Source organism: Carlito syrichta, unplaced genomic scaffold, assembly GCF_000164805.1.
Source record: "Carlito syrichta isolate Samal-C Ts95f unplaced genomic scaffold, Tarsius_syrichta-2.0.1 Scaffold305642, whole genome shotgun sequence".
Lineage (NCBI taxonomy): Eukaryota > Metazoa > Chordata > Mammalia > Primates > Tarsiidae > Carlito > Carlito syrichta.
This window is the reverse complement of record NW_007249738.1, coordinates 234,145-245,897: the sequence shown is the minus strand read 5'-3', so window position 1 is coordinate 245,897 and position 11,753 is coordinate 234,145. Positions and strand designations below refer to the sequence as shown.

The following is an 11,753-nucleotide window of genomic DNA, read 5'->3' as shown; positions in this document are numbered from 1 at the left end:
TCAGCCGGGCGTGGTAGCGCCGCACCTGTAATTCGGCCACTTGGAAGGCTGAGGCGGAAGGATCGCCAGAGCCCAGCAGGTCGAGGCTGCGGTGGCTGGGAGCGGCCACTGCACTCCAGTCTGGGCGACAGAATGAGACTCCAAATCAAAAAAAAAAAGTGAATCCTGATAAGTGAATGACTTAAATTTTAAGACAAGTCCATCTCAGACAAAGTCTCAATTTGGGGGCATATATGTTTCTTTCATATACTTTTGAAGTTAATTAAAGGGAATTCTGAATTCCTTCAATGATCATAGGCATATTTTAACAATTTTAAATTGTAAATATGTTAATTAAAAGTTGATAGAATTTTGTTGTACTTTCCATTATTTAATGGTTGTGATTTTCTTAAAGCCATATACAGGTTTATCTCAGCTTTTAAAATTTTCTCCATTTCACTTATCTTCGATATTTATTTTTCTTAATAAAATGTTTCCTAATGTTTTGGAGAATATTTTCTACTTTTTCAATGATAGCAAATCAAAATATAAGATGATTTCTAAGTGCCAATCTTTACCTCTATTTGAAGATATGATTTACCATAAGCCTACTTCTGTTACAAATTATGAATATGAAAGAACACTTTGGACTGAAGGAATGGATAAAACATTGTCTTAGGAAAGATGATGTTAGATGATATTAAAGTCCTTCCTTTTAGAGACTGATTCAAGCAACCATGAGAAACTAGAGCTGGACATTTCAGACAAAGAATAAAAATTAGTTATTATTAAAAAATAACATAAAGTTTTAATATCAACCAGGTCTTACCCATTCTGGAAACATGGTCAGAGTAAACTTTAATGTTACTATTATATCAGACATCTAAAAATTTCTGATTTTCCACTCTGTCTTCCCTGCTCCACGATATGAATTATTTTATTTTATTTTTATTTTTTTCATTTTAGAGTTATGGTATACAAAAGATTGGTATCAGCTCTTGTAGAATTCAGCTAAGAAACCATCCAGTCCAGGGTTTTTTTGGCAGGGAGGTTTCTTAGAACCCAGTTGATTTTCTGGATTCTTGTTGGTCTGTTTAGGGCTTCAATTTTTTTGTTTGTTTCAACCTTGAAAAGTTGTGTAATACCAGGAAATTCTCCATTTTCTAATTTATTTGCATATAGATGTTCTTAGAAATCTCTGATAATCTTGAATTTCTTTGGGGTCAGTTGTGATACTACCTTTTTTGTTTCTAATTGTGCTTATTTGAACTTTCACTCTCTCTCTCTTTTTTTTTAAGTTCATCTGGCCAGGAGTCTGTCAATCTTATTTATTCTTTCAAAGAACCATCTTTTTGTCTTGTTGATCGTTCTTTGATATTTATGTCTTCTATTTCCCTCAATTGTGACTTTATCTTAGTAATCTGAATGTTTCCACTGAAATTAGAATTTAATTGTTCTTGTCTTTCCAGCCCCTTTATTTTCTTGATATGAACAATGTGAAATTGACTATATCCTTCCATGTGAGGTCACAGGTATATTATAACTTACCTTGAAAGAACATTTTTTCCCAGGACTTAATGGAGTTAAATTAAAATTATTTGTGTATTTGTGAATGTTGGTTTTGATTCACGTTATATCAATAAATATTTACTCCATTACCCAGGACTAACTACTGCTGTGGAAATTAGGAGCAGAGTGGCAAGGATACCCTGAACTTTCCATTCTTTGATTGCCTAGACAGTATATATCCTTCAATTGCATCAACTAATACCATAGAAGATTCTCTCTCTTCCAGGATGTAGTTAGGTCATGTGACATTAAGTCCATTCATTTTAGTATGCCTATTTTTGACTGAAAAATAAGATAAATGCACTAATGAAGTTGACCTTAACAACAAGTAATGGGCTTGAAAAAGAAATTTACTAAGGGCTTAGTGAAGACCATTAGATACTCTTGCCCCGCTGAAGAGAAAAGCTGAGAGATTAAGAATAAAAGTTAAAGCCAAGTCATACATCATTGAATAGCATCCAAATCCTTCATACTGCAAGCCTCTTTTAGTATATTTATAGAACACAGATTCTTTGAGACTACTTCCCACAGGCTAAAAAGTTGTTAAGCTTAATTTGAAATAATATCTGTGGGAAAGAGACTATCAGTGGGAAAGAGAGACTATCTGGATTAGTTAAAATGTTCAATTACAGAATTTAATCTTTAAAACCACAGTTTTAACAGCTTTTACTAGAACAGAAAATATCTTTTGAAATAATAAGCACAGGTAGGCCATACCACACTGAACATACCGATCTCGTCTGAAATAATAAATACAGAACTTGCCTTCCTGATAATAATCCAGCCATAACCCATGCATTGTGTGACAATGACTATTGACAATTGACTATTAAAATAAACTGGTTTATATTCTGCTAAACTGTCAATCTTTAATTGTAATTATCATTAGAGTTGCTAAGAACTCCCTTCCTTCATAATTTAAAGTACTTTATCTCATCCTGAATATAATTTTTCTAAAAATAGAATTCATTCATTTAATAAATATGTACTAGGCATCTATGAGAACCAGCCATTAAGGGATACAAAGCCATCTTTCTATATCTCTGCTCTCGAGGGGATCACACCCTGGAAGGAATGTGCTCAAACAATTCTCAAGCAAGTACTCAAATAAGGTTCCAGAAATGTGTAAGTACCACATGCTAGGGAAGTCCAGGGGGAGAAGAGCACAGAGTCAAAGATAGCCAAGTCGACTCTTCCACTAGATTGTACGATTCCAACCTCAAGAATAATATAATCTCTCTCTTTCCTTCTTCAGCACCTAATACAATGTCCTACATGGAGCAGATCCAGGAAACACACAGCAGAAAGGCTAGCTCTTCATGTACAACTGAGCTTCATGGTAGAGACAGTGAAGAAATTGGTAGAGTGTGAACAAATTCTTGAGAAAAATGAGTTATGTAGGCAGACAACTTTGTGCAAAGAGAGGAATAACAAACACTATGATAGAGGGACATGAATGTAACTGAAAATCCAAGCCCTTCTGCATGGCCAGAAGGTGGTGTGGGCAGTGGAAGTAGAAAGGGTCTGGTGAGGGAGGCAAGAGGCATTGCAGAAGGTGTTTTGATGCAATGTCAAGGAGTTTGGATGCACTTTGCAGATAACTGGAAACTATCAGAGAATGTCAAGCATAATTAGATTTTTATTTTGAAAGAAAGATTCTGATAATTCCCAGGACATACTGAACCCAGGCAGCAGTAGTGGCATAAAAATAAATGAATTGACTAAAAAGATAATGTCAAATGGACCAGATAGATACTTGGTTTTTGAGGGAAGGAACTGGTCAAGATGTGTCTACAAGGATCCTGGCTTCACGAGCAGGGGATACAAGGAAAAAAAACAGATTCAAAGACTAAAAACTAGTTATTATTTTTTAAAAGGGGGAAGCAGCAGCAAGGACAGTATAAATTCTATTTTGAAAATATTGAAACACACAAACATATAAGAATAATATCTTCATAGATATCCTGGGACTATGATAAAGAGTTACAGCGAGTGGACGAGTGGATTGAATTGGAGATGTAAGCTAATAGTTGAAGGCAAGATTGCAGAAAAGAGAACATGTAACATGAAGAAAGTTCTTTCAGGTCACTCTAAAAGACTCCAGCATTTAAAGGACCTCAAAAGAGTGTGATTTTCTTTTTATGACTCTGTTGTTATAGCTCTATGCCATAATATGTTTGTGAAAGAAAACCTTAATGCTGGATTTTACTGCTAAAATATACTTACTGCTAGCAGAAGATTGATAGCTACTGAAATCTACTAGTCTCTTGTGGCACAAGATCTAAAAAACTCTTCTGGCATTATGCTAAGAACAAATTAGGCAAATTATTTTAAAAATACGCTGACATTTCATTTACTTCAGAAACTGCTGAATTTGGTATTTAAAGGAAGGTTTCAGAGAACTAGAATAAGCTGTTTTAGAAATGAGATTTTTTTTCAAACAGCGTTAAATTTTTTTAAATGGCAACTCTTCATTTTATAAATAAGCACTTTGGGGATTATGTGAAAGTATTAGGGAAAAACTAAGACCTGGAGTTAGTTAAATTAAGGAAAGAGGGCTTTGAAATACAGGCGACTAAGCTGCTGTTTTCCTAGATTAATTTAATACAAGGTTCCCCCTGGTGTTCAAAAGCAGAAATATCAACTCAAATTCAAATCTTTGCATCTTGTTCCATTTTATAATCTATATTGTTTCCAGCAGTTTCTGGATCTTTTTTTTTTTTTCCTTTGAGTTGGAGTCTCACTTTGTCGCCCAGACTGGAGTGCAGTGGCCGCTCCCGGCCACCGCAGCTTCGACCTGCTGGGCTCCGGCAATCCTTCTGCCTCAGCCTTCCGAGTAGCTGGAATTACAGGCGCGCGCTACCACGCCCTGCTAATTTTTTGATTTATTGTAGAGATGAGGTCTCGCTTGCCCAGGCGGGTCTTGAACCCACGGGCTCAGGCAATCCACTCACCTCAGCTTCCCAAAGGTGCGGGATTTCAGGCTGAGAAGGGAAATCTACTCGTTTAATATACTTATATTCTCAATAAACTATTACTAGTTATATCCTCCTCATTGTGTTTTGTTTGCTTGCTAGTGACTTGAGCCCAAGCGTTTGAGACCAACCTAAACAGCAGAGCAAGACTTCATCTCCAAAAAAAAAAAAAAATCAAAAAAATTTGCCTCAGTGGTGGCATGCATCTGTAGTCCCAGCTACTTAGGAGACTGAGGCAGGAAGATCACTTGAGTCCAGGAAGTCGAGGCTACAGTGAGCCGTGCTCATGCCACTGCACTCCAGCCTGGGCAACAGAGTGAGACCCCAAATGGAAGAAAGAAGGAAAGAAGGGAGAGAGGGAGGGAGGGAGGAAAAAAAAAGAAAGGAAAGGAAAGAAGGAAGGAAGAAACGAAGGGAGGAAAAGAGGGAAGGAGAAGACAATTTGTACCCTTGCATGGCTACCATGTACCAAGCACACTATTCTTTCCATTCCTCCTTTCTCTCTCTCTCCTACTCCCAACATGTATTTCCTGAGGATTTTCTAGATGCTGGAGATACAACGGTGAACAAGATGAAAAGTGCCTGCTCTCATGACACCTAGATTCATATAGCAAAGAGACAAGAAACAAATTTTAAAAATGAAAAACAATAAGAAAACTAGGCAGCCATAGGCGCTAGAGAGACAAAGGGTGTCAGGACTTCCTCTCTGACTCGAGAGCTGAATGTGAAGAACAGGCTATCTCCTGGTACAAAAGTGGACACAGGGGGCCAGTTAGGCAATGAGAGATAATAATGCCTCTAGCTCAGATGGCAGTGTGAGAAACTGTGAAAAGGATCTGCATTAAGATATATTTTGGAGGCAGAACTGAAAAAATTTGCTGAAGCATTAGGTGTGAGATGTGAGAGAAAGGTAGGAATGAAGGATGACTCTCAGGTGTAACAACTGGGTAGCAGGAGATGGGGAGCAATGGCAGAGAGAACATTGATAATTTGATCTGGAATGTCTTCAGTTATTACAGAAGTCTTCACAACTTTGTGCATTCCACATTAGGCATGGTTTACCCACTATTAGAACACTAGAATTAGAGCTATAGCATCATCACCGTTACTAAGTGTGTGGAGCAGGGACTAATCCCAGTCCCTTTGTATCCAAAGAACACAACGTTTCCACTCGACTGTGCTGCCTCTTCCAGGGACCAACTGGCTACAGGGTTAAGTGTAACTCTTAGACACAAGAGATAATCATGCAGACTAATCTTTCCTATTGGAACTATCCAGTTAACACCTTGATACTTAGAAGCCTAACCTATATTTTTTTAGGGAAGGCAAGTACAGGGTTGAGATCATGGGCTCTAGAGCAGAACTCTTGGTTGCAAATCCTCTTACTACTAGCTATAAGGTTCTGCACAATCTTCTACTCTTATGAAATGACAAAATTTGATCAAGGAAATAGTAGGGTTTTTTTTAATCCAAGTTGTTAATAAAATGTTACTGGGGCACAGTGCTTCAGAGGCTGAGAATAAGTTTGGGCTTAACTTGTTATGCACTGAATAAGAAGCAGTGTGACCTACTAACCTCAAGCCATCAGCCACATGGAGCGCTATCCTGTGCTGCAGGGTTCTGGTGAGGCTGGCTTTGTCGTGCTGAAGCAGGCGATCCAAGGAGCCCTTGGAGGCTAACTCCATCACCAACATTCGAGGACGAATTCCAGCTGCCAGCAAGGATATCAAGCTGGGGTGATGAAGGTGGCAAAGCACCACTAGTTCCTGAAAAAGTCCAAAGTCACGTAAGAGTTATATGACATCAGCTACTACGCAAGTTTCTCCTTCTGTAAGTACATCCACACATTGACCATGGATTTTTCTGGGTAATTGGATTAAGATAAACTTTCCATTTCTTCTTTGAGTGTTTTTATACTTTCCATATTTTCAGTAATTAACAGCTGGTTTTGAAACTACACTTGACCCTTGAACAATATGGGTTTGAACCATGTGTGTCCATTATATGTGGATTTTCTTGCACCTCTGCCACTTCTGAGATAGTAAGAGCAAATCCTCCTCTTCTTACTCCTCCTCAGCCTACTCAACATGGATGGTTAAGGTAATGACCTCTGTGATGATCTACTTCCACTTAATGAATAGTAAATACATTTTCTCTTCTTTTTCTTTTCTCTAGCTTACTTTATTGTAAGAATACAATAAGTATGTATTGTAAGAATAAGTATTATAAGAATACAATAAGAAGCCAGGCTCGGTGGCTCAGCCTGTAATCCTGCGCTTTGGGAGGCTGAGGTGAGTGGATTGCCTGAGTCTGCAGGTTCGAGACCCACCTGGGCAACTTGGCACGCCCTCATCTCTACAATAAATCAAAAACTAGCCGGGCGTGGTAGCGCGCCTATAGTTCCGGCTACTTGGAAGGCTGAGGCAAAGGATCGCCGGAGCCCAGCAGATCGAGGCTGTGGTGGCCAGGAGCGGCCACTGCACTCCAGTCTGGGTGACAGAGTGAGACTCCAACTCAAAAAAAAAAAGAATACAATAAGTATGTAATGCATTTAACATACAAAATATGTGTTAATCAAATGTTTGTTATCAGTAAGGCTTCTAGTCAACAGTAGACTAATAGAAGTTTTGGAGGAAGTCAAAAGGTACATGGGGATTTTCAACCGTAAGGGGGTTTGGCACCTCTAAGCCCCACATTGTTTAAGGCTCAACAGTATTGTTTGATTTAAAAATTTAAGTTCTATTTTCCTTTTGTTCTGTTTTTAGCAGAAAATATAATGCAGGGACAGTATGCACACTGTGGTCATATTGGCCAGCCATGTCAACCTCATCTAACGAATTCTGATTAGTCACAGAATCCTTCTCAGCCAGGATTCTGAGTAGCCAATTAATCAACTGCACCTGGCATATGAGGTAAAACCTGCCCATAAACTCTAGCTTAATGCCTACAAAAGTTTAGTGAGGATAATTCCTAACTTCACAGAAATACACGGTATCATCCCCTCCTGAAAACTCTTTAATGACTTCCTATTACTAATAGATTAAAATCTCATGTGCTTCTGTGACCGTGTGGCCTCATAGGATAAGGATCCTGCACATCTCCCAGACTTCTTCCTTTCTCCTTCTTCTTCATTCACCACCTATCAACCACATTGGCAATCCCTCAATCCCCACCACATGCCCGGCTCTTTCCAGGTACAAGGTCATTGCCTTTGCTGAAACCTCTGCCTAGAAATCCCTTCACTCTTCACATGATTGAATGCTTCTTGCCATTCCGATCTTAGCTCAAATACCAACACTTGCTCAGTGGCCCACTGTGGGCTACCTTGCTAAAGCATTCCCTGGCTGCAACAATCTCTCCAATCCAAGAAGGCAGAGTTACTATTTTGACTTGAAAAGAGGTCATCATTGGAACACAATTATCCCTGTGGACCACATCATGAGAAACTTTGCAGTCTCTTTTATGACACTGTTGTGTTTGAATTCTATTCATTCTATTCTATATACTCCACTTTAGTGTGAAACTGTAACTTAGTTGAAATCTATAGCTTATGTGATGTTAAATTTATTCATGTTTTGAACTGTGATCACTACAGAAGCTCTGCTTCTTAGCAACTAGCTTCAAAGGTGTGGAGTATCAGCACCAACAGAACTGATCGGAAAACTCAAGTGTAGAGAATTCTGCAAGCTTCAGAAGAAAGGCTGAATACCCTGAGAGGGGATTTTCCGAGAACAAAGCTTCAGACTGCAGTCATATTTGCTTAGTAGATACAATCTTTTTTTAATGTTCATGTCTGATTAGCTCAGTTGGTTAAAATTGATGAGAACAAGTTAAGTTAGCTCTGTTTACTTTCAGAGGCACAGACGAGGCCTAAGCCTAATTTCCTATCCTGAAAAAAGCAACTCACTGATTGCCAAGTGAAAGGAACAAGACAGTGTAACAGATCTGTCCCAATTCATGATTACTGGTAGAATCATCCTCGAATTTCATTTTTCTTTCTTTCTGTTTAAAGAGAAAAAGTACATTATATATACTCTTCTTTTTTCCACTTCTTTTATCATTCTCTTGGTTTGCCTAGCTATCTCATCAGCCCCAGACATCAGAGTTCCCCAAGAACATTTTTAAAAATTTGAGACATGTAATGAAGACTAACGACCAAATCTGAAAAATTAACTTATATAACAAATGCCCTGCACATTGAAAAAGAGTGTGCCCAGATTTGGTTCACAGACTTGCTCCTATATACAAAATATTTAACTTAATCCTAGAACTAGAGTGTGACTTGTTACTAATAATCGAAATTTCCACAGGACATTTTGTACAGACATGAAAATTTTTTTCATTATTCAGAGTAACTAAAATATTACAAGAACATAAGTTTGAATGAGTTATTTAGATTTAACCTCTCAAAATTTTTTTAATAAATCAAGAAAAAATTGAGGATGAATAAATTAAAAAATACAGTTGGGTTCTGGAATAAGACAGCAGAGTTAGCATTGGATTTTATGTCCCCTTTCACCATGTCCCTCTCTCTCATTCCTATTGTCAATAGACACTCAGAAAAAAATGTAAATAAATCACCAGCAGTAAATAAAACAAGAGCAAGTACAGGAGTGACCACTGTTGGTTGTGCATTTCCCTTTCTTTCCTACTAAGAGTACCCTGATTTTTGCTGAGGTACTCAACCCTCGCCCATGTAGCCCATGGATTTCAGTTTAAGGGGAACTGGCCCCAACACCAACCTCAGAGAAAAGGTGAGAATATTCTAAGTAATACCATCCTTATGACCACAGTGATTGGTTTGGTAGCATAGGCATAAGCCAATCAGCACAAAGCATCACTCAGAACACAGTACTTGTTGAGAAAAGGACAGGTGACTCACTGAGATCAACAGAAGCTTATTGAATGAGCTACAGTGTAGGACTTTTGGTTCCTTTGAGGTATAAAACCTCAAAAAAGATATTCTCTTCTGTACTTGTGTTTTGTAACTCTGAAGCCTGGAGCAAGTTTACCACAAGGAGAAAAGTCAACCTGAGGGAGTAAAACCAATATACAGAGGGTAAAGAAATTATAAAGAATTGGCCAAAGCCACTGGATTAAAACAACCCTATTGTGAGTACTCCCTGTGGTTTTTTTAAAGAGGAAAAGTTAAGGTAATTTACCTGATAAAGCTCACTGCAGAAAGTTTTGGGACGAAGAAAAGACACAGAACACAGCCTGAAGTAACTAGAACACTACAACAGATGAAGAAGGGAGAACATAATGCAACGCTAAACAAAAAGGAAATAGTCTCAAGGACAACACCTTCAGAGGAAAGCCTTCCTTGCTTTGTCAGGTATTATGGTCTCAGCAGACCTGGGTAATCCCTGCCCACATAACCTAAAGAAAAGAGTATCCGGGGGGAAAAAAAAAAAAAGACTAGGAATGGTGACCCATCCCTGTAATGCCAGCACTTTGAGAGGCCAAGGCAGGATTGCTTGAGCTCAGGAGTTCAAGACCAGGCTGGGCAAAACCGTGAGACCCCTGTCTCAACAAAACAAACAAACAAAAAAAGATTTTTTTAAAAAAGTTCACCCATTAAGAGCCCATGATATAGTCCTTAGTTCATAGACAAAAAGTCACTCAAAAACACCCAATTTGAAAAACCAACAACACAAAACTGAAAGATCAAGATGGAACCAAAGAACAAATGACCTCAGAGAAAACAGCAAAGATGTTGATAGAAATTTTTGATGATATTTTATCTTTAAAAAGAAATGGCTTCAAAGGAACAACCAGAGAGAAAGGAAAGAATAACTGGAAATTGAAAATATGATTATGAAAACAAATTCAGTAGAAAGCTGAATATTGAGGCAATTCTAAAAAACAAATGAGAGATTTGTAAGAGACACTCAAGTCAGTCACGTGAATTATAAATATAATGTTATGAAGGAGTTCAAAAAACATGAATGATAGACCCAGAAGGCTCATCACCTAATATATAACCCTGGAGGAATGATCAGCAGTAATGGATCATTAGTAATTAGACATGGGCCCCACAAAAGCAAGGACTTAGCTAGTCTGGCTTACTACTGTGATCCACTAGATAGCTCATCACTTAGCCAGGTACACAGTAGTTGCTCGATAATAATTAATACATCTTAGGAATGAAAAAATACATAATAGAAAAGAATGAATAAAAGATAATTTTTCACAAAATTATGGGGCAGATGGGATGAAAACAACCAATACACAAAATTAAAACTAAATTAAAAGTAACCTATACAGGAGTATCAGACTTCTCATTAACAACAGAAGGCATTAAAAAAGTCAATGGAATTTTCATCAAATTTTGAAGAAAAATTATTTCCAACCTAAAGGCCACCTAAAATAAAGTGTGAAATTATGGACTAAAATAAAGTGTAAAATTATGGACTTTGCAGCAACTTGGATGAATTTAGAGCCAATCATACTCAGTGATCTATCACAGTAACAAAGAACTGAGTACCACATGTTCTCACTCATAAGTGGACCCTGAGCATTTATCATCATACTACATCAAAGAGATTGGCAGTAGTGGATCACTGCCGGGGGAGAGGGGGCACATAACACTAGTAAGGTACCTGATCCCAAACCAGGTGAAGTGAGGACCAATGGAAGGCCCACTGGACTTCACCTGTACAATGACCACTTATGTACTCACTTCTGAATTGTACCCCACATCTTTAAAATAAAAAATAAAGTGTGAAAGCATATCCATCAAGTGTGAGGGGGGAAAAAAATCAAGGTATTTTTAATACGTAAGAACTAAAATCATTTACCGTCAAAACACCCTTTCTAAAAATATTACTTGAAAGTATTCTCCAGTAAAAACTAAAGACACTGCAAACAAGAGAAAGCCATAGAATCCAATAAATAATGGGAAATAATCAGGGTTGATGAAGAAAAGAAATCCCAGATTAACTACTGCGCAAGCAGCCTGGAAATGCACATCTACTATCTAGAGGAAGAAACCATGAGCTGATGAGAAATTTCTTCAAGAAGAAGGTAAATTTCATTATATAAATTGTATGATTAAGAACTTAGAATTTCTTAAAGGCACGAATAACACATATATCTTTTCTCTCAACATGATTTTTTGTTTGGTTTTTTGGGGGTATTTTTGTTTGTTTTCCAAAAAAGATAATCATAATATCCAGAAACCTCAAAAGCTACAATAAAAAATCAAGATATAAATGTGACCCAAATTAA

The 11,753-nt window shown here is 37.7% G+C and overlaps 1 protein-coding gene across 1 annotated transcript in view; it reads right to left on the bottom strand.

Moving 5' to 3' along the window:
- LRRK2 (leucine rich repeat kinase 2) overlaps positions 1 to 11,753 on the bottom strand; it is a 150,490-nt gene that overhangs the window by 28,913 nt on the left and 109,824 nt on the right. Inside the window, exon 40 of the mRNA XM_008061931.2 lies at positions 6,099 to 6,289. Within this exon, the coding sequence (XP_008060122.1) occupies positions 6,099 to 6,289 (191 nt within the window). The remainder of the gene's footprint in view (positions 1 to 6,098; positions 6,290 to 11,753) is intronic.